The sequence below is a fragment of the Perna viridis genome, chromosome 15, assembly GCF_037379345.1.
Source record: "Perna viridis isolate PV_CMFRI_1.1 ecotype Kerala chromosome 15, ASM3737934v1, whole genome shotgun sequence".
NCBI classification, from domain to species: Eukaryota; Metazoa; Mollusca; class Bivalvia; order Mytilida; family Mytilidae; genus Perna; species Perna viridis.
In genome coordinates, this window is record NC_142459.1 from 24,915,523 (window position 1) to 24,939,589 (window position 24,067).

Here is a 24,067-nt window from a genome sequence, read left to right on the forward strand (position 1 = left end):
TTTTTGTCATACATGTACATAGTCTCTATAGGAAGCATGCAATACCATATAATGTCAGTAACAAGAACCAACATTACCAAATCTTTCTTTAGAAATCAGTCCATTTAAATAACTTCATGAATATTCAATACCATGTTTTATAGTATCATGAATATTCAGTAGAACATTTAACACTGCCATGCTGTAATCAGCTCCACCTACTTCTGCCTCCCTACTTTGTTTGACTACTTTATGCTGATGATGACAATAAAATTTTATAGCATACTATGTATCTTTTCTTTAATGCAATCAGAATAAAAATCTAGGCTGAGGGCTGCATGGTATGACCACAACCAGTTCAACTCTGTTCATTTGATGCAAGTGCAGAAACTATATTGGTTTTTGACACACTAAACATTGGGACTTTCAGTCGTATGGACATAACAACTTACTTGGATACAATATTGCACAATATTTTGATATTCAATATAAGTATAAAGATCTGCTTCTGGGTGCATTTATGAATTACTTTGTACCTCATTATCTCAAAAGCATTAAATGATACGGTTAATATGGTAATGATACTTCTTAAAGGTGTTGTATTTAGGCAGGGATTTTCATGGGGCATCGAGTATGTAAAAAAATTGAAATCGCTCCAGAAAAGACAAATAGTTTTGGTGTGGCCCCCTTCAGCCCTTTAATTGGAAAACTGTTTAAGATATATGAACTGTGATAGAAAATCGCAGGCACAAATTTTCATGAGGAATAGAACCAAAAAAAATCAAAATCAGCACAGAAATAAACGATTTATCATTAAGAAATCAGAAAGTAGATACTTGTTATTTGCCCCTTTGTGGCCTCTTATTCTTTCTTGGCTGAATTTGCAACTCCATAAATCAATCACAGTCTTCCTTTTGTGGTATAGAACCTTGCAGTAGAATTAATGTGAGACCCTTTCACGTTAATCAAGTTCTTGTAAGGACATAAGGAAAATGCTTTTTTTTTCAGGCCCCTTTTTGGCCCCTTATTCCTACAAGGTTTAATTCGTAACATCTTAAATCCGACTCCATTCTTCATTTAGTGGAATGGTACCTTGTAATGCAGTTTCCAAACGATTCATTCACTAATAGTGAAGATATTGTCTGGACGTTAAGAATATACATGTTTCTGCCACCTTTTTGGTCCCTAATTTTTGGAAGTTCAATTCTTCACCCCCAAAAATCACGTCTAGACATTCCAATGAAATTCTTGTGTTAGGCACTTTTTGGCATGATTGGGACTTTAAACCCTTTTTATACCTTTCTTCCTTTGGTGGTTTTGGAACCTTGTTATTAAATTCAGTAAAAAACAACTAATGCTCAAATTATCGCCACAAAACCAAATATCTATGGACGACAATATAAAACTGCAAACTTAAAATGATCAGCGGTTTATACTTTTATGTAGATGGTTTACTTTCTGTACAAGAGCCTGCATTAAAAAGTAAGAAGTCTCATTGTATTTATATGTTCAGGAATAAGTGGCTAAAACAAACATTTTTTTCTTTGCACAATATATGTACCAACTGGGGTAACGGAGAGGAATCTTTTTGGGGAAATTGCACCACAAGCTTCCACACTAAGAAAATTGATGGTGGCGATTACAATCCTTATTGTTTAGGAAAAGTGCTGCCGAGGTACATATTAAATGAATTACTAAGTTTTCGTTTCCATTTCCTGCTATGCTCATACAAAAAAAGTTCTGTTTGACAATTGTGTTGGTTTTGTGTAAAATCGGAGGCAAAATGATCTTATAATAGAGTGGAACCTTCTTTTTTTAAATTTCTTAGCTTGAAACTTCCCCTTTCTAGCTGTTTCCGTGGTTCTCTATGTTTATTTAGTTTTAAAAGAAAAATGCCTTAAAAAATAACACTTTTAATAAAAATCGCTTTAAAATGTCGAACTTAACCTGTACGTGTATCATGTAACCACATTTAGGATAACAGAATAACACCTTTCCACTCGTGAAAACCTAATAACAACGGAGGATGCAGTTTTTATGGTAATTATTCTCCATGTTGTGTCTAACAGTGATATTGTTCCTTATATGGTAATTATTCTCCATCTTATGTCTATTGTTCCTTAAATATATGAATATAGTAAAATATGGTATCCTTACATAAAATGTCGTCTGCTGTGTATATATATACGTGTTCGCACTAAATTTGAACAGATCACTATCCTTTATCCGATGTTTCTTATTTTATTTTACTTTATCTCATTTTTAATTCATGCAAGCATCCAAACTTGCTTTTAGAAGCATTTTGGTATTAAAAAACCCTGTTTTAAGATAGTTTGGTTTGCGATAAATGTTGCCGTTTGAATTCTATTCCTCAATTATCTTAATGCAGTGAGGATAATCAACACTGTTCCGAAATAAAGCGATTAATTCCCTTTTAATAGCTTTTTCGCAGGTCGAACATAGGTGATTCTTGAATATACAAGGTTGGAATTTGGGTATAAATTACGAATTAAGTGAATTGAAATATTTTAGTATTTAAATGATAGATTGGTTTAAATTAGAATTTCAGAATTAAGAAAATTTTTAATTAATATACTCGGTAATAATTTAGATTTGATTTCTTTCAATGATAAACGTCAGTTTTATATATTAATAAGATGAAAAAAATAAATGAAAAAAATGATGCAAAATATGAACTTTCTCTGAGGGGTCTCTCCTCTGAAACCGCTGAAATGAAATCTAATGAAACTTTCACAAATTCTTTATTACATAATGCTATTGTGTATCTCCTACTTTGTTTTTCCATCTGAATTAATTCCTGATGCAAATATATGGACTTTTGTCATTTGTCGATCAGAGGGGACCTTCTTCTAATCCGCAACTCCTCCGCCAGCTGACTGAAATTTGACGAAACTTCAATCTTATTAAAATAAGACCTATTATTTTTTTTTATTTTTGATCCCCAGGATGTCACCGATTTTTGTTAGGAATGTCCCTACTGTATCTATACAATCCACATAATATAGTCCATTCATTATTACTTTTATGTCAATTAAAATCTCTTAAAAAATTAAATATGTTTCAGGCAGTTATTCAGCTTATTAATATACTACCATTACTACAAATAAATTTGAGATATAGACTTTAAAACAGACGAAGAGTTGAGGAATTTCTTGCTCTTACTTTGGCTTTGAGAGATGTTAAGTTTTAAGTCTGCCCATAGACCTGTAAATAATTATAGGTCATTGGTTTGCTTCTCGAATTTTTTGTTCAAAATATGTCAAGAATATGACTATCAATAATTTTAACAAAGTAAAATTGGCGGGTTATTCAAATTGATGAAAAGCTTCTGTCTAGGAAATAATTTCCTTAAGCATAGTTTTTCCATTGTAATTTTATACAACCGCAAAAAAATTGCGGTCATATAATGTTATTGCGCTGTCGTCTTCATCGTCGTCTTCCGTGCGATAACTTTAGTTGTGGTTGACTAATTGTTCTGAAATTTTGATATGATTTTACTAACCACTAGAGGAAGGTTCATAGAACTTTGTAGTCCCTACCGTTTTAGAAAAAAGGCAAAAAGGCTAAAAATATTTCGTTTTTATTAAAAATGTAAAAATATTTATTTTTTATGTGTGTTCCTTATTTAATTCTTGTAAACAAATGTATCAGCAGATAGATTTTATGTGTTGTTGACCGTTTTCAAGTTATTTGGGGGTCAAAGTTGGGCAACGCCGAAATTATTAAGCTTTTAATCAAGGTTCGATTTCGAAAACAAATTGTATTTGCTTCCTCATAAAAATCCCTGCCTGTGTTTTCATATCAGATTTCAGATATCTCTTACGGTTTTCTAGTTATAAGAAGTCAAAGGGGCCACTCCTGGAAAAAATAAACTTTATTTGTCTGATTCTGAAAAGAAATTAATTTAATTTAAAATCTAATGCAATATACTTTCCAAAATAAATTGTAACATGCTTAAGTGTGTCAAAAACTAAAACTGTGTCCACACTTTCCCCAACCGTTCAGGGTTCGACCACTGCGGTCGTATATCATGCTGCGCTCGGCGAAGCTTTTAATCAATTTTGGACAGGCTAAAAAAAAAAGAAAAAAGTGAAATTATGTTAAACTTGTAAACATGAGTAAAATACTGTTTAATTATTTATCTACAGATCATATTCATTCATATTTTTTCTACATCAGAGGACTCCCACAATATCCCACAATATCAATGAAAAATTTAGAATCTCCGACATAAAATCTAAGATTTATGGTAGGGTTTTTGATAAAATGACTATGTTTTCTGTGCAAAATACGAATAATTATATTTTTACATAAAAAAAAATGCTTTTACGTAAAAAAATCAATAGACAGTATCAATAGAAAAGAGTTCCATTTGATTGAAGAGACAGTGTCAATGGAAAAGAATTCCCATATGAACTGTTACAAAGATTAACAGGTATTTATATCTCTCTGAAGTCAGTATTCAAAATTAATATCCAGTTTAAACATTTAAGAAAAAAAAGAAGAATTTCGAAATGGGAAATGCAAATTTATGATTACATATCACATCATGTTATCTTTGGGTCATGTGAAATTGTGTGTTTAGTACTATTTTCATAAGAATAAAAAACCTCCAGTGCTAACAGCACTTCCATACAGTCACTGCATGTAGGATCTAACAACATTCCATCCTACCTTCTGTTAAGATGACTTTTCTGATCTTCCAATCAGAATTCATCTGTCATGATTATGAAAGCATTATCCAAAGGGAAAAACTGCACGAGGATTCCGAAGAAGTAATCTGAACAGAAAGTAAAATGTAGTGTTATTATAGATCCAACATGAAGTGACTGAAATCAAAAGAACATAATCCAAGGACAAAGACCAGGCAGGGAAACAAAGAACACGAAATAACCTAAATAAAATGTACAAAGCAACAAAAGTAAATTAGCAACTCAAACACTAAAATATGGGAGCATGAACAACGTGCACCGATAGGGTAAGTGTCCTCTGCTTTTCTAGAAACACCCGCCGAGCTGTTAATAAAAAGTCAAGTCCGGGGTAGACGAAAGAGGAAAGAAAAAACCATGACACATGAAAAAATCGATTCTCATGGTAACGATCCGCGAGCTTATGATGACGACCATATAACTTCGGTAGTGATAATCTGCGTAGTTACGGCAAGCTCTAGCATAACGTAAGAGTTGTGATATGAAAACTCCGTACGCAGGGGCTGAATGGATACTGCCACAGATGAAAATGGAATTGACAATACGAAATGAAAAGTCATCGTTTTTGTCGTATTATTTGGTCAATAGTTTTACTCTCTAAGTGTAGGTCAAGATATGAGGCTGACTTCACAATGCCTGTTGTATCCTTTTTATCAAAATCCCCGAACCAATGATTGTTTAACGATATAATACGTCATATATACAGCGGAAAACTGAGATCAAAGGATCTGACTTGAAACATATTGATATCCCTTCCGTTGGAACGTCAGCTTCTTTAAAGTAAAGGAATATGTCAGCGATTAGAGGGGCACAATTTGTTCCCATTGGAATCTGGACTTTTTGTATATTTGGAAGATAGTCGATTTGAAAACTATTTTTTGTTCACAAAGTATGATGAATCTCTAAAAAGTACTACGTATCTGTATCTAGGTGTAGTCTTTTATAACATCGATGCATGTTTTTGAGTCAGAATTTTAACTAAGTATGGGGAATAGAAGTATAAAGGGTCGGAAAAGCATAGGTTTTTGGTATTGTACTCTGATAATATCATTGGATTGAGGGTTTCCACAAAATATATCTTTCTAATTTTATATGGTCCACATTGAATTAGTACCGCTACGGGAGTAGCAAGTATCGTGGTAGGACGGGAAACCCTCATCGACAGCTGTGAGTATAGAAGTTAAAAATTTTTGAAAGAGGTATGATGGTACATTTTCCATCTATATATGTAGCGTTGATTGTATGGATTCTTGTTAAATACAGGAATACAGTATATAGGCGGTAGATCACAGACATTGTTGTTTAGGAGAGAGAGACCAAAAGAGGAGATATAGGCCTCATTACTGCTATTTATTTTCTACCTCTTCTTCTTTTTCTAGTTAGGTAAATGTTTATTTACAAATTTTGAAGTTGTTTTAACACTTTCATCCTGGTCAGTATTTTTTGCTGAACATTGTTGAACATTTAATCTAGCTTGAACGTTGTAGCCTGAACTGTTCAGAATTCCATATATGTGGTCATATCAAGCTACACTCTGCAAAGCATTAGTGGCTATTGTTTATAAACCTGTGTATGCTGCAATTTTCATGACGTGTTTTCTTCATCAGAATTCAAGCAGGAAATAAAATTATATTATACCAGAAGATGTTAAATAATCAACATTAGGTCAAAGGTCACAAGTCTATCTCAAGGTTTCATTCATTTTATTTCATTGTAAAAAAAGATCATATAAATATATCAACAAATCATTCATCTATGACAAACCTACTCCATAAATAAAACATAGGGTACAGTGATACCTGATAATACTGAACATTGGTACAGTGATATCTGATGATACTGAACATTGGTACAATAATATCTAATGAAAATTGGATATGGTATAGTCCAACAAATAAAATGGAATGGTCCAGTAGTGAAAAAAAAACAGAATTAATAAAGATTGTATACTGGTTTAACCTACTTCTGGGGTATTCCTCAATCCAGTGCAACCACATACTCTTATTTTTTTTTTGTAATGAAGAACTGGGGCCAATATGTGAGTTTCATACAAAGTCAGGTCAAGAGGTGTTTATAAACATATGTAAATCAGTTCAACATTCTGTATATGGTATAATATTGTTTTAACAAGTTTAGCTATTTTGATTTACTTTACACCCTAAAAATCCCTATGTATATTCAAAATTATATTAATATTTTCATCCTACTATAAAATAAACAAAAATGATTATGTTCTGCTGTAGGAGGTTTTCTTAACTACAGTCAGATATCCCAGTGTATGCATGACCAAGAATTTCACATTTGCACCAGAACTAGGTTAAAACAATAATCATGATCAATGACCCTTGTCATTCATTCCTTAAGTAGGTCAGCTTTTACAATCATGATGATTTTCTTTGGTATTTAATAGATGGATATCAAGGCTACATGTATAGAAATAAAATATTTCCATCAATCGCTTGTGAATTTTGATCAAAGGCTTCATATTTTGACCATTGGAAAGGAGGTTAACCCAGTATAAAGTGTGGCAATATATTTCCAATGTAAATGTATCTTGGACATCATTGCCTGGCAATATTATTACTAATATCATTAAACAACTACAAATTAACCTATACTTCAGTTTTCTAGATAGCTATATACTCAGAATTAGATTCAGAGACATACCAGTTAACCTTACCTTATATCTTTTTGGGTTAATCTCCCTCTTTGTGAAAGTCTCTCATGTGGGAGACACAAATCTCTCTCTTTCACAAATTTTTCCACCAAAAATCTCCCTCTTAGCATAAATATTGTACAAATTATGTTCTAAATGACTTATTAAATTGAGATAAATACAAAGTTTAAATTGTATGTAATCATTGACAAACAATCAAGAAATAATTAATCCTTTTGTTGTACTAATTAATCAGTATGATTAGAAACCCTTTATAGTAAATTAACAAGATTTTCATAGATTTTTATCTTATTTCTTGGATTTGTAGCAAAATTATCCTTTTTTTCTGTGGAAAGGTTGTCATGCTAAATCTCCCTCTGAGATAGCTCAAAAGGTTAACATATATGCAGAGCTACTGACACAGGTGAATAGTTTCATAGAGAGCTACTAACATGATTTTTAAACAGGTAATGAGCAACATGCCATTCATTACCATCTCTGAAGCCAAAAACTTCAGAACAAAATATAAAAAAAAGTCTCCAGTTAAATATTTGCTTGTCAGCTTCTTCGCCACAGTTTTTGATAAAAATAGATTTGACCTTGTCCATATTGAGGTCAGTTTTCTGTAGCCAAGCCTCCAATGTCATGGTGTAATGTTTACCATTCCAAATCCACTGATCAATAAGATGTACATCTTTCTGGAAACAGAAATCCATAAAAAATTCATCTTTTATTTTGTTAAAATTTGTAAATAAATAATTTGTACTATTTGATACAACCAAATGGATTTCAAAATGCTGTACTGTCTATATACAAAGGATGAACAATACTAGTATGCTTTCCACATGTATGGAGTGTTGCATCACATAAATGTGACATTTATGACTATTTGTTATACAGTACCTGAACCGATCCGTGCAACAAAAATTGCGATCGGTCATCAATCAGTTTCCAGTTGAACATTGATCCGTCAAACCGATCTATTTAACTGGTGATCGCATCACATGACCACAGAGCAGTCAATGTATTTTACGTTTTTTGTTGTTTTCTTTGTCAATTTTACACATATTTATATAATGTTATATATTTAAACATCAATTTATACTTTCATTTTACATTGCTTTTATTCAAAACAGATCCTACGTCATTTTACATCACAAAATTGCAATCAGATCGGTCACCAGTCATCGGTCATCAATCCTTCAGCGATCAATCAGTCAACGGTCATCCATACAACAAAAAGTTGCACGGATCGGTTCAAGGACTGTAAAAACTGTATGTTCACATTAAAATTGCCCACGCTAATGGTAATGTGTAATCCTAGAACACCGTTAATAATGTAACGTGTATTAATGTACTGATTAAAGGGCTGTTTCAGAAAATATTGCCCCCTCAAAGCTGGGCATAGTTTTTTAAACCCAATACCCCAGAGTTAGAAAGAGTAGCCAGCAGGCCTGGCAAATTTGTACAAAAATCTATATAGCCATATAGTAAATATATTGAAAAACTGTATTCAGGACTGGCTAGTATGTCCAGAGTGGGTTTCCTACCCTGCAATACCCTTGTATATAAATAATTCAACATTGGTTACATTGAAATACTGAGCACTTGAAGCCATCATCCATGTATTATTGTCATATAACCTTCTTATATACAACAAGGTTATAATCTAGTATATAACGTGGTATAACATGAAGGTATAATACACAGGCAAAATTATCTCGAATGATTTTCACACAAATTTCTCATGATTTTCACCCAAACTGAGCAAATAAACTTTGTGAAGCTCGATTAACAGGAATTTCACTTGAAAAATATCTGCCTGTGTACGAAGCATGAAGATCAACTCAGATACTGATTTATCTCCCTTAGATCACAGAACATAATTTACTGGGTCATGTGTTCACGTGGCCTTCAGTCAAACAATTTTGGAAAATAAGAAATCAAAAAGTTTGTAAACTTTGGTTAAAATTCCGAATTGTTCAATAAAAGTGTTGAGTAAATCACATGGTATAAAGCACTAAATACAATTCTTTAAAGTTTTTTTACCTACAGGTAGAGCCGTATTCTATACCAGAGTTCTCTCTATGCTACTCAATATAGGTTGGTATGTATTTCATCATATTTTATGAAAATCATCATAAAATCCTGATTTTTGTTTGTGAATTTTTACATAGACACCATGAAGAGATGCATGATGGGTAACTATACTTTACAGTCTAAATTTGTAAAAACTGCAGAAAATCTGTGAAAGTTAATACCTCAGCTATACAAATCAGTTCAAAGAAATTTCTCAATTAATTAGTTTGAACAGGAAGCAAATTAACTGACCTGGAAGTACAAGAATAAATCTGAGGATGGCATGGTACCACCACTAAAGAAATTCTTAGCCATCCACTCTGTATCAGAACCTGGCCTTGTATCAAAGGCATAGGGGTATAGTTTATGGCACAGGACTTGTATAAACAGGTATCCAGAAGGCTTCAGCCACGATGATACTCTCTGCATTAAAATCTCATAGTTCTTCATGTGCTATAAAAAAATCATTAAGAAAATCATGTCTTCCTGTAGTATGAGTGGTGGATCCAGGAGAGTGGGGACAGGTTCCAGGCCCTCCTTTAGAAAAAAAATTGTTGAAAAATTATGTGTGTTAAATCATGAAAAACACTCACTTCGTGATCCTCACCAGTGATCCTGTCAAGAAATTTTTTTTGGGCACCCCCCCTACTTACCTAAAACTCTGGATCCGCCACTGATACTGTTAACCATATTAATTTCACATTTAATGATATCACTTCCATTTTTAGCACTGTATAACACTTATTATTTGTTTAAACTGTGAAATTGATACCCTTGAATATGTTCACTATACAGAATCTGTGAAATTGATACCCTCGAATATATTCACTACACAGAATCTGTGAAAATTAGCTACCACAAAAATTAATACCTTTACAGTATTCCATAGTAAATTAATACCTTTACTGTTTTCCACAGTAAGGACTCATTTGTGGCAATTTATTTTTGCAGTTTGGTTTTGCTTGCAAAATAAGCGAAAATAAATTGCTTGCAAGATAACTAAATTTTATAGGTTTTAACCATACAATATATATCATTATAAATTTGTTGAATTGTGGTATTTATTACCCCAAGGTATCTACTATTACCTGTTTTATTATACTGAACGAAACAACAGACACAAATTTATACCAAAAAACGAAAGAGGCAACATACTAGATCTCAAGAAATTAGGAACTCTATATACCTATTCTAGTAGTCACATATACAGTCAATTTTTTTTTATTTTGAGGAGACAACAGACACACAAACTGACCTGTAAAAATAAAGAAAGACCAAGATCTTCAACTCCAATGTAAAAAAGTTCTCTGGCAAACAACAGTAGCATCAGACAATACCATCCAGTCATTCATCAACAGATTATATACATCTACATTACCAACAACATACCTCCTCCAATGTAGACTAAGAAATGAAAGTAGATCTGAATAGGACACCAACTGCAAAAGAATCCTGGAAACAAACTAGACTGGTACTTCGTTGGAATCTACAGGGTTTAAGAAAACCAGGACTACCAAGAAATAGTTGGAGAAGATTCGTCAAAGATGAGATGACATCAGTAGGCTACAGTACATCCATGGTGCAGTATTCCCAGAACCGAGTCAGGTGAGGGCAGATTGTCTGTGGCCTATACTTTGTACTAGAGTAAACAGGCACAAGTCAAGTAAGTCAATATCCAATAAAAATTTGGTGAAATATAATTATGCTTGTGGTCAAATAATTTCAGGGAAGGCAAATAGTAAGGACGCTATTGACAGGTCATTAGTATTTTGGCATGCAACTATTCAGAATAGTAAAACTATTCACATAAACTTCATAAAGAAAGAAGAATACTGAGGTGTAATAATTATATGTATGTCCCAGACAGTTGCATTAAAAGCAGATTCTAGCATATCTCTGTTTCTCCTTCCCTGAGAGGATTTCTCAAATATTTTGACCCTTGAACCAAGACAGTGAAAAAAAAATAGAGTAAAACCAAAGCTGGCAAAAAAATATGCTTCATGCATCATTTAACAATGAGATAGTTTAAACCCAATTAACAAGAAAAGATCTACCATTCAGGAACTGTTGTATTTGAAAAATAATTGTATGCAATTATCATTATATTGTGACTACCTTAAACCGCAGTTCAAAGATCAATTTTTATTTTAGCTAATTTTGGCAGATTTTATCTTTTAAACATATTCCCTGATATCAAATTTCACAGTTCTAAGAAATCAAATTTGTGTTCCATAGTGCAAAAAAATCAATATTTTCCAGCTTACTGTCCATCGTAAATAAGTGGAAATTAGTATGCTGCAAAAATTAATATGTTTTCAGTATTAACAAAAAACTTAGCTGTGGCATAATGATGTCATCTGTATCTTCATCCATAGACAATTAGTTTACAAGTAATAAATTGAGTATTACTTTACAGATCTTCATATAAAGGAGTAGATTCAGAAAGTATCAAAACCAGCCCAAAAACTCAAATGTTTCAAATAAATTTAAAAATAGCATAATTCACTAGTTGAATACATGACTTTGTTTAAAACAAAGTTTAATTGTTGTTAATGCATGTGTTGCACTAATATTGTAAATGAAAATAAAGCAAAATTAGAGAATTTAGCCAAATTATGTTAAAATAGCTTATTTCACAAGACATTTTTATGTAGAAAATATAGAGCACATATGTCAAACTCTTTGATATTTATACAAAAACAGCCTTCTGTACCATCACAACTCCCGACAAAAGGTTTTGTTGTTTGTAGCTTGTGCTCTATATTTTTGGATTAAAACACTACCCCTAATCCTCTCATTTGTATGAACATTTTTTGATAATCTTGTAGAAGCATAGTTTTGTGCCCTCCTTGTAACAAAATTATGACACAACAGATTGTATTTTCTGTATATTAGTATTCAGATAGAATTTTAAATAGGCAAATAAAAAATTTCAAATAGTAAGTTTAAAATTTGGCAAAATAGTAGGCCTGAAACTTGTGTTACTGAATTTACCCCTTTACTAAGTTCTATACCAAAGTAAGAAAAGTTAGAATTGCTTTTTGGGAGTTATGGTCCTAACCAATCAGAAAGAGTAATCAAGGGAACCAAGGTTATAGTGGTAATCAAAAGAAAGTAATCCAGGGACAAAGACCCTGTTCCAGAAGCCTATTTGTTAGAGTTCTAGTGCGATACAAAAAGTCTGCATAGTTTCGGCAAGCTCTGGCATAACGTATGAGTTGTGATATGAACAGTCCATACGCAGGTGCTGAAGGGATGTTGCCACAGATGAAAGGAAAGTTGACAATTCTGAATGAAAAGTCATCATGTTTGTCGTAAAGTTTGGTCAATAGTTTTCCTTTACCATCAATTTTTAAGTGTAGGTCAAGATAAGAGGCTGACTTCACAGTGTCTGTAGTATCCTTTTTCTTAAGTTCTTTTGGGTAGATGCGATGTATCAAATCCCCGAAATTAGGATTGTTTAAAGATAATACGTCATCTATATAGCGAAAACTGAGATTGAAGAATCTAGCCAAACGATATTCTTTATTTCTGATTAGATCAGCTATAAAGTCAGCCTCATAAGAGTGAAGGAATAGATCAGCAAGTAAAGGAGCACAATTTGTTCCCATTGGAATGCCAACCGTTTGTTGAAAAACACGTCCACCACACTGGACAAATATGTTGTCGATTAAAAATTCCAGCATTTTGTAAAAGTCTTCCTCTGTATATTTGGAAGATGATTTTGAATTATTTCTTACAAAGTATGAGGAATTTCTACCAAGAACTATATATTTGTATCTAGGTTTACCATCGTTTTTGGAAAAACAACGATGTATAATGTTTTTAAGTCGGGATTTTAACTGAGTATGGGGAATAGAAGTATACAGTGTTGAAAAATCATAGGTTTTAATGCTATTATATTCAGATAATAGTCGAACTAATTGTTTCCAAAAGATCTTTCAAATTTTTCAGGATCCACATTGAATAAATACCACTACAGGAGTAACAAGTGTTGTGGTAGGACTGCAGACCCTCTTTGACAGTTGTGAGTATAGAATTTAAAAGTTTTGAAAGGGGTTTGGTGGTACATTTTGCAGATCCAGCTATGAAACGTTGTTTGTATGGATTCTTGTGGAGTTTAGGAATCCAGTACATAGATGGTAAATGACAATCATCGCCCCTGGTAGAGAGATCAAAAGAGGATAGCACAGATTTATGGTTTTCAACAATCTCTTCTTTGGAGAGTGTGGTAGCAGCATAGGTCTTATCACTGCTATATTTTCTACGTCTACCTCTGATTATAAACATTGGATGTAAAACGTTTTGCAGACAAAAACAATGCTGTTTTGGGCTTTGTCTGCTGGTATGACAACATATTTGTCATGTATAGTAGACAATGTTTTTGCTACATCGGGGTCTTTAAAAACTGATGTAGCCTTGGCACTCACTGACCTACTTAAAACTTTCATTCGTTTCAAAATTGAAGACCTCACGGCCTTTAACCACTCTAGTAGTAGGAAAAACAACTTTTTTACCTCAAACATCTCAATTGAGCAGATACGATCAAATTGTTTGTTGGTTGTGAAGAAGTTGGCATCAGCTGTGATAACTTGGAGTCTGTCTGCAACTCCCATGTTTAAGGCTGCATCTTCAATATGTCTTCGTTGTGTGTTAGAATTGGATACACATGTGACTTTACAATGAGGGTAATTCTCAAGGATGAATAGACCTAGTGATCCCCAACCACATCCAAGATCCTAGTCAACAACAAAAAAAATATTTATAGAAAATTTAAATGTACTTATTATCAGTACTGTAAGGCTAGGATCTCTAGTTCTGTAAGGCTAGGATCTCTAGTTCCGTAAGGCTAGGACCTTTAGTTCTGTAAGGCTAGGTACAAGGTACGAGGTATTTGTTCTGTGGAATTATAGAGCAATTAGTAAAATAAATATTGGTCATTTCATATTTTTCTTTTTTAAAGAAAATACTGAATACTTACTATATTTAACTTGTTTACTTTCTTAGATATAACTGAAGGTCCATATAATGCCATATGGACTGATAAGAAATTATATGGACCGCCTCGCTTTCATATAAGAATGTGATATCAGAAGTTGTGTACATTTTTTCTCTTTTCTTCCACACAAATGATCCTGAGTAAACTATATATAAAAATATAATACAGCAAATGGTTCATTCAGGTCAGATAGTTCATGATGTTAAAGGTCATATGGCAATATATGGACTGGTTGGTCGTCTTTAAAAAATCAATGAACCAAGCTACACTACGGTCCATATAGTTTTTTTAGGGATTGACGAACCAGTCCATATGACCCTCGGGAACTATTTGCTAAATACATTACAAAACTGATCAATTCAACAGGTCACAGTTTTCTTTTCCTCGTTTGTCTACCCCAGACTTGACTTTTTATGAGCAACTTGGTGGGTGTTTCTAGAAAAGCAGAGGACACTTACCCTACTGGTGCACCTGGTCCATGCTCCCAGTTTTTAGTGGAGTCCGAGTTGCTCATTTGCTTTTGTTACTTTGTATGTATGATTTCAGTTACTTTATGTTCTTTGTTGTGTATGTCTGTTTTCCATTTCTGGTCTTTGTCCCTGGATTGCATTCTTTTGATTACCGCTATAACCTTGGTTCCCTTGATTACTCTCTCAATAACAGGAGCTGAATAAGATTTCTACTCATTATGGGATTTTTTTCTTCTTTTAAATTGTTTATGTCTATATACATTTTCTTACATACTTCAGTAACAATTACCTAAAACAACTGTTCTTATTTCATTATTCAGTGTATAAACAAATAAATTGTTACGATTTCATTTCTTTTCCCAAACAAATATATTAAAGTTTGATACCAGGACAGTCAGTCCATCTGTAATCCTGGCTGATTCACAGTAAAACCTCAATGACTCTTCCTCGGCTGCAAATGAAAAAAACTTGTATATGATTAAATAATGAGTCAAACTTTAATGACTCTTCCTCCTCTTCAAATAAAGATCTATAGAATAATAGTTACTTTCAATTTTGGTCCTGACAATATCGTTTTGAATATCTCGAGAAGCACATGATTATTGATAATCAAATTATTGCATTTATTCGTTTTTTAACACTTTGTCACCCAATAGTGTGAATACACAATGTTGGTTCATGAAGTCATTTTCATTAAAAAATCTGAAGAAGGTCTGATATGTCACAATCAATACCAATGTTTTGACAGATGTATTTTATTATCTTGTCATGTACAAGAGATTGAAAAATATCTGTCAGGAAGATCAAGGGCAAAAACTACAGATTACCAATAAATTAAATGATGACTGTCTTAATTATTTCAGGTTTTCCACTAAATCCTTTCTTAATTTAATTGTTTTTTTAAATGGTTATGAAGTTCCAGCACTCATAAATTTTATTTTGGATGGGTCTGGTTATGATACTTGTCTGCCAAAACATTCAGCAGATTGCAGAATGGAAAACCACTTTCATTATAAAACAAACAATATAAGGTGTATCTTTTCCTACTTTGAGTTGAAGTTTGACTCATTCATTGTTAACCCATCACAATCTAAAAAGATACACTGAATCTAAATGACAATATGTTGAAGTAATGACTTCTCTAGTAAATATGTTATATATTATTAGATGATGAAATAGACTAATTCAGACATTCAAATATGGTATCATCACAGTGTACTTGTAAAATAGTTTTTGACCAATCAGGAATGCCTAGAACAATGGCCTTCCAAGAATGCAATAAAGATTCTGAATTGGTCCATTACAAATGCTGTAAAAAACACATGATAAACTAAATCAATCCATATAAACTTTTTTTTAAACTTTTAAGGGTCAGCAGCAAAATACTTCAAAAGATTTGACCTTGAAGCTCCTCAAACAGTGATGAATCCAAACATTGGGGAAGGGGGAGCTCCTATAATTCTTTATATAATCAACCAAGATTTTTCAACCCCTCCCCCCATTTTTGTATCCACCTATACCACAAGTCAATAAAAATTAAATGGATATTACATGTACATATATATATAATAAAATTATAACCTTGCTCCAAAGTTTTGGTGGTTTCTGTCCAGTAACAGCTACTGTACTTCAGTCTCTTTCCAAGAACCTAAAAGTTATTACAATTGTCACAATCATTAGCAGGAAAATTTATCAACAGATGCAGAGTGAAGAATTAGGATTCAAAAAGCTGATTTATGAGCAAGCAGATGAAATGAATATTGTATGGCGGATATGGATATGAAATTTGGCAAAAAACGTATATGAGAAATTTTGGTGTTTCTTATTGTGGTGGATGTTAATTGAGAAATTAACAGAGTTAATATTCTGTGGAATTTATTTTGGTGTTTTTAGACAAACCACAAAAATATGTCAAATTTAGCACCCTGCTAAAACCGGCTATACAGTATGTGTTTAATTAGCCAGATGTTTTACAGACTTGTCCATTTTTAGGTTTATTTACATGTGATATATAGAATTGGAAAACGTGGTCAGTAGAATTCTGAAAAAAAAATTTTAATCATGATATTATAATTATTCTAGAAGATACATGTACATATGTACCTACTATTGTTAATTCACTAACAACTCTATTTCAGCATGTAAACATTGTCTACATGTGTTTAATGCATTTTGGGAATAAAAAGTGATGCCAAAGTTTTTTAAGGCCTGATAAATAAATAGACAATGAAATTAAATTACCGTTTTGAAAAATTCTGTTGGAACCTCATAATGCTGTTCATTTGCCTTGTCTGTTTCTATGGCAACAGGAGAATTCTTCAGTCTTTTAATGAAAAGCTTCTTGAAATGGTTCTGTTTTTCTATATCCCCTCCACAGTCTAGTTTCCTCACCCATGCTTCTAAATTTGTTCTTACACCTGAAAAATGTACCACACTTCAAGTGTTCTCCTTGGGCCTTATTTGCAATGTAACCAGTGCCATTGACTGAGCAGGACATGCTAACTATTCATGTTCTGCAGAACCTGATGTCTGTACCGGTTTTTTGTGGAAGTTCTTTTTGCAAGGGCTTTACTTTATAGGCTTATTTTCCTTACCCAACATTTTTCAAAATTAAGAGGTGACCAGGCAAATTTTATTTTTTTATTTCCTATCAACTTAAGTGATGAATTATGCATGTCAGTTTAAAAGAAATGGACCTAAATTGGGACATAAAATCAAAATAAAATTTCTCAGGGGAGGGAAAAAATTGGGTCGGCAGGGAATAAGAATCTAGGATATTTTTTTCATTTCAGCCTTATCTTCAGTTTTCATTGAACTATGAAACTTGCCTATACAGAACCCATTTTAGACTTTAAATTGGTTCGGTTGAGAGATGCATTCAGTTCATCAAAGTAAAACTAATTTCAAATTGATATAAACATGATCAAGGGACTTAAAAATGTCTGGTTTACACAGGTTTTTAGATAATTCATAGTTGGGTTTGACCAGTTTCATTGTATTATAATTATTCTGTTAGCTACAATATACATTTTAACATCGTGTATGTAGTCCAAATTATGTCAGGAAATTCTGGCCTCTGTATGTCCTGTTCAGCATATTCACTTTCACTTCACATTTATGTTTCTAGATTTATAGGCCTGTGTATATGTATAATGCCGTTTTGAGAACAGCTGCGGCCAGCCCTGTAGTATGAGGGTTTTCTTGTCATTAATTGAAGACCAGTGGGTAGCATAGAACTGACATTTTTCATCTTCATGAAGTTGTTGTCCTTTTGACATACTCACCATATCCATTCTCATTATACATCTAAATTGTCCCTTTTTCGTGTTCTAGCAATGAATGTAGATTTTGCATTGTGATCATAAAATGTGTTATGCAGATAAAGGATTTGAAGTCAGAGATTACATCAATTGATGGCCAGTAATACAATCTGTTATTTTTTATCACTTTCTTTATGAAATGAAAGGTCTTTTAAGGAAGAATATTTATACATGCCATGATTAGTAGAGCAGTAAAACCAGAGACTTGTAATATACTTGTTAATTATAGCCATTATATCAATAAAAATTATCACACAGTAGAGAATGAGATTCCCTGGCCTTTCCACTTATTTATTAACAGTTTCCCCTTGTGATGAAATGATCTGAAATAAATTGTAACAAGACCCCAGAAAAATGGGAAACTGATGATTTAATTCAATTATCTGAAACAAAATGTTGTGATCTATAGGTTAAAATGAAAAATATGAATTTACAGTGGTGGATCCACAGTTTTAGGTAATGGCGCCCAAAAAAATGTCTTGACAGGACCTCTGGTGAGGATCACAAAGTGAGTATTTTTCATGATTTAACACAAAATTTTTCAACAATTTTTTTTCTAAGGGGAGACGGCCCCCAGTGCTCCCATTAGATCCATCACTGATTTAATTTAGAATTTTATTAATAAACTGGCTAATTAAAAGTTTCCTTTCTCTTAAATTATGGGTCTCAGCTATCACATACAATTTTTATCAAAAAAAAAAATACAATACATGTACAAAAATAATATACATGTCTTGTTGTTGACAATACTTGTATATGCATGTATTGCGATCGCCAAGTACATTGAACATGTAATCCTAAATATTTACTGGAGTTATTTTTGATCACTTTCTTTGCCCACACATCTAACAGTATATACAAATATTTTGATTGAATGTTGTATATCTAATGAAGAAATTGAATAGATTTTGTCCAGTAGCTTGGAAAATCTCCTGCCCTGTTGATTAAGAAAACCCCTCCCCAAACAAAGGATATTGATTGTATGGAACGCCTAAACTGTCTGATGAGATACACATTTGTTTGCGTGTTGTCCACTTTATATTACTTGCTGTGGATTTATAATTTCATGTGGTATTTACGTTATGTAGGAACATCTTTTCATTATGTCGTTTTGTCTTTACGTTCTGCCATTTCGTCTTTATGTTCTGTCATTTTGTCTTTACCTTCTGTAATTTTGTCTTTACGTTCTGTCGTTTTGTGATTACGTTATGTCAACATATATTTACATTATGTGGATTTATCTTTACGTGCAGTGGTTTTCTTATAACATGAGGTTGTTTCATCTTTACGTTATGTCAATCTCTAAATACTTTATGTGCATTTTCTTTTCTTTACGTGCAGTGATTTCTTCTTTACGTGATGTGGACAAAAATTTCATGATGATGTGTGACCCCGGAACTTTTCGATCCGGTGTAAACTTCAAATCAGTCCGTAAAAGGCAAAATAGACGTCACAATGCCGATCAGAAAAATGCTGAATGCAATACACTTGGGTAGTCTATCCAGTCACCCTAGAGTGTTTATTCTATAGTAAAAAATAGCTTATTTGTTATTTACGTTCAATATCATCACAATTGATACACCTGGGACTCTGTTGATGACTTGTGGCGATTTTCGTAGTCAGAATATATTTTTTTAATTTAAAAAACATGGGAATTTCGACTTTCTACATTAATAAACCACCAAAACTACTTTTTTAAGAAAGAATTTTCAAAAAAAAAAATCAAAATATTACCCCTACCCCTAGAAAACTGGTCCCAGTATCAAATATAATTTTCATTCACAGCATACCGACACTGTGAAACTCATATTTTAGGCATTCATAATTAAGATAATGATTTACTCAACATATCTGATCAATTCAGGCATTTGAATTTTCCCTTTTTATGCAAAAACACATTATTGTCGCCTACGCTCTTGAAATTAGCAAATATGTTGGATGCATCAATAATGAAAGCTGTCTCCCGCAACATGCCCAGTGTACGCCGTTTATATGTTAAAAGTTAATATTTTTGTTCATGTTGAGGTTTTTTTTCATGGGTAACGGTGGTAATTTTTGCACCAACTTTACTTGGAAAATTTCAAATATTAATTATCTGGCCGATTTGAAAGCTTAGACACTATACAAATCTACTGTATCACACAAAAGCTTGTTTAAACTACGGTATTCTGAAAAAAAAAGATAATAACGGGTGATATAGAAGAACTTCTGAAATTCTGTAAATTCTACTTTTTACGATTTTATTGTGATTGTAACCCTATAAAAAATCACACGCCTGAATTGTTCAGATATTTTGGGCAAATAATTATCTTTTAAATTATGAATGCTTAAAATATGAGTTTCACAGTGTCGGTATGCTGTGAATGAGAATTATGCTTGATACTGAGACCAGTTTTTTTCAGGGAAGGGGTTAAATTTTAAAACATTTAAAAAAAAATCTTTCTTGAAAATTAGTTAATGGTGGTTAATTATTTCAGGAAAGTAAATTTCTATCGAATGATTCAAAATTTGAGACTTTTTAGTAGAGTAATATCTTGTAGAGTCGAAGTTATGCAACTTTTTACGGGAATATTAAAATTCCCATTTTTGCATTTTTTATTTTTATTATTATTTTTTGTTTTGGTTTTATAAATTCTGAAATCACCACAAGTCACCAACAGAATCCACGAAATATCAGTTGTGAATATCCCGAACATAAATAATATGTCAATTTAAGCGATTTCTATGAGACAGAGTTCCATTGTATTCATTTTGATACAAAACCCAAGTGTTACCGCAACTTTCTTGGTATCATTGTAAAGCCGAGACATTTGGCAGCATATTGATACATACATATGTGAATTTACTTTGTTTTGCAGAAAAAAAGAAGTTAGAAGTATAAAAAACATAAACAAGATGCTCCAAGGACCCTAAATAGCTCACCTAGTCATTTATTTTTTCTTTTCAAGGACAACAACTCTAACAAGGAGCTGTCCAACGATTATGACTCCATGAACACTTTGGTAGGACTTATCAGAAGGATCCTTTTATCAATTGAAAGTTTCATTCTGTCTATTATAGTTTTCAAAATATTGGCTGAAAACTGCTAAAAACGTATTTGTTTTGTCTTTCACTGGCAAAATATTTAACAAGGAGTCATCCAACAAGTTTGATCCCCACAAACATTTGTAGGTCGTGTCATAAGGATCATTTCAACAATTTAAAGTTTTATTCTTTCTATCATAGTTTTCAAGATATTGGCTAAAATCTGTAAAAAATAATCATTTTTCACTTTTTAAGTGCAATAACTCTAACAAGGAAACGTCGGACGACTTTTTCTTCCTAGATACTTTAGTAAGCCTTATTATAAGGATCATTTCAGCAATAAAAAGAATTTGGCAAAACCTAACGGTTTTGGAGATATATGCAAAAAACTATTATCTGACACTTATGTACTATTATTAGTAATGGCGGCCATGTTTTTCGACAAAACAAAAATCTCCATTTCAGTTCTATGGAGGATACCACAAGAAACATTCATACCAAGTTTGGTTCTAATTGGTTAAGTAGTTTCAGAGGAGAAAATTTTGTATAATTGTTAACGACAACGGACGGCAACAGACGCCAAGTGATGGCAATAGTTCACATAGTCTTGGGACAGGTGAGCTAAAAAATGATTTTTGCCTCAACGATGTATAAAAAGTAGCCAAAAATACAAAAAAAGTATTGTTTTGAATTGATCAGATATGTTGAGTAAATCATTAGCTTAATTGTGAATGCCTAAAATATGAGTTTCACAGTGTCGGTATGCTATGAATGAAAGTTATGTTTGATACTGGGACCAGTTTTCTAGGGGTAGGGATAATATTTTGTTTTTTTTTTTTGGAAAATTCTTTCTTGAAAATGAGTTTTGGTGGTTTATTAATGTAGAAAATTAAATTTAGTCACGCCATAACTTGAGAGTCTAATTTATGCAAATTTTCACGGGAGTCGAAATTCCCATGTGTTTGGAATTAAAAAAATATATTCTGACTACGAAAATTGCCACAAGTCATCAACAGAGTCCCAGGTGTATCAATTGTGATAATATTGAACATAAATTACAAATAAGTTATTTTTTACAAATACAATATAGGTACATTATCGAAAATTATTGAAGATATGTGATGAGGCGACAGAACGGGTAGGAAATGCGAGGCTCTGCCGAGCTATTTCCCCCGTTCCAAGCCGAATACACATATCTTCAATAATTTTCGACAATGTACCTATATTGTTTTTATCCTGTTATATTAATAGTTTTGTGCTTGTGTACATTTTTAAAATAAAATTTTAAAATGCATATCCCCTGAAGAGCCCGATCGTTAAACCCCGAAGAAAAAAATTAATACGCATGGCGCATGATTCAGTAAACATTGAAATTCAATCCGCACCATATAATCTGTCAAAGCTGTTTGAAGAAAATAAGCAATGTATCAAAATTTATTTAATTCCAAGAGACAAATAAGTAAAATGAACAATAAATACAAATATTATGAATGTTGTAAAGTCGATTTTAAGAACATTAATGTTTTGAATTTCGGGAGGAAGGTGGAAGCCGACTTGTTTCTGTTTGGTATATGGCAGTAGAGTTCAGGGGTGAAATTTGTGTTTAGGCAGTAATAAATCCAAGACCATAAGTTTCCTGGTCATTTGTCTCTTCAAGAGTTTTATCATATTGTAATGCTTCAATTTCTTTAAGTGGGGAACAGTTTATGTTAAATTGTGACGGACACTCTGGCTCCTAGTCCGACATGACTGAAATGACAGGGGAAGTCGTCTGCAAACTGATAACGAATCAAATCAGAACAAGATTTGGGATTTGCCATATATATGACGGTGAAAAAAATACAAACAAAATCATTATTTGGTTTACATAAAATATCTTATTTCATTCAGGTGAAAACGAAACTAAACAGCAAAAAAAAAGATTAACCGGATAAGCAATCGCAATTTGTTTATATTGTATCTATGGTGGCAGCCATGATTAATTTATGCATACCAGAAAAAATTAGTTCTGCCGATCATGTGAGTGGGAGGAACCAGAAAGTCGATAACCTGCTAATGTATGGATACAGCAAAAAAATAACCATATACCTTTATTTGTTTAACAAATAACCTCATTGCAGGATAAAATAGAATAAATACTCTAGGGTGACTGGATAGACTACCCAAGTGTATTTCGTTCATCATTTTTCTAATCGGTGTTGTGAGGTCTATTTTGCCTTTTACGGACTGATTTGAAGTTTACACCGGATCAAAAAGTTCCGGGGTCACACGTCATCATGAAATTTTTGTCCACATCACGTAAAGAAGAAATCACTGCATGTAAAGAAAAGAAAATGCACATAAAGTATTTAGAGATCGACATAGCGTACAGATGAGACGACCTCACGTTATAAGAAAACCACTGCACGTAAAGATAAATCCACATAACGTAAATATATGTTGATATAACGTAATCATAAAACGACAGAACATAAAGACGAAATGGCAGAAGGTAAAGACAAAACGACATAATGAAAAGATTTTCTACATAAGGTAAATACAAAATGCCCACATGTAATTATAAAACCACAGCAAGTAATATAAAGTTGACAACACGTAAACAAATCTCATCAGACAGTTTAGGCGTTCCATATGAATCATGATTGAGTAAAACATTATAACCTTCTCTTAAAACTTCGTCGCTGGCCATCTGAAGAGGATCAGTCGCCCTGAACTGGACTTTGCTCTCTTGGCCGGAATGATTCAAGGGTTACACTAATGACCTGAACGATATATTACCTCTATACTATAGTAGCCACCTTCCGAATTAA

General features: G+C 32.6%; 1 protein-coding gene across 1 annotated transcript; it reads right to left on the bottom strand.

Annotated features, from left to right (window-relative positions):
• Nucleotides 1–6,395: 6,395 nt before the first annotated feature.
• On the bottom strand, nt 6,396–24,056 carry LOC148597583 (uncharacterized). The gene is made up of 7 exons (XM_088562968.1): nt 23,919–24,056; nt 17,155–17,330; nt 16,495–16,561; nt 15,300–15,364; nt 13,962–14,183; nt 9,697–9,897; nt 6,396–8,063 (listed from the first exon to the last, which is right to left on the bottom strand). The coding sequence occupies exons 1-7, from the start codon at nt 23,944–23,946 to the stop codon at nt 7,800–7,802; spliced, it is 1,023 nt and encodes a 340-aa protein (XP_088419094.1). The 5' UTR covers nt 23,947–24,056; the 3' UTR covers nt 6,396–7,799.
• Nucleotides 24,057–24,067: the final 11 nt, after the last annotated feature.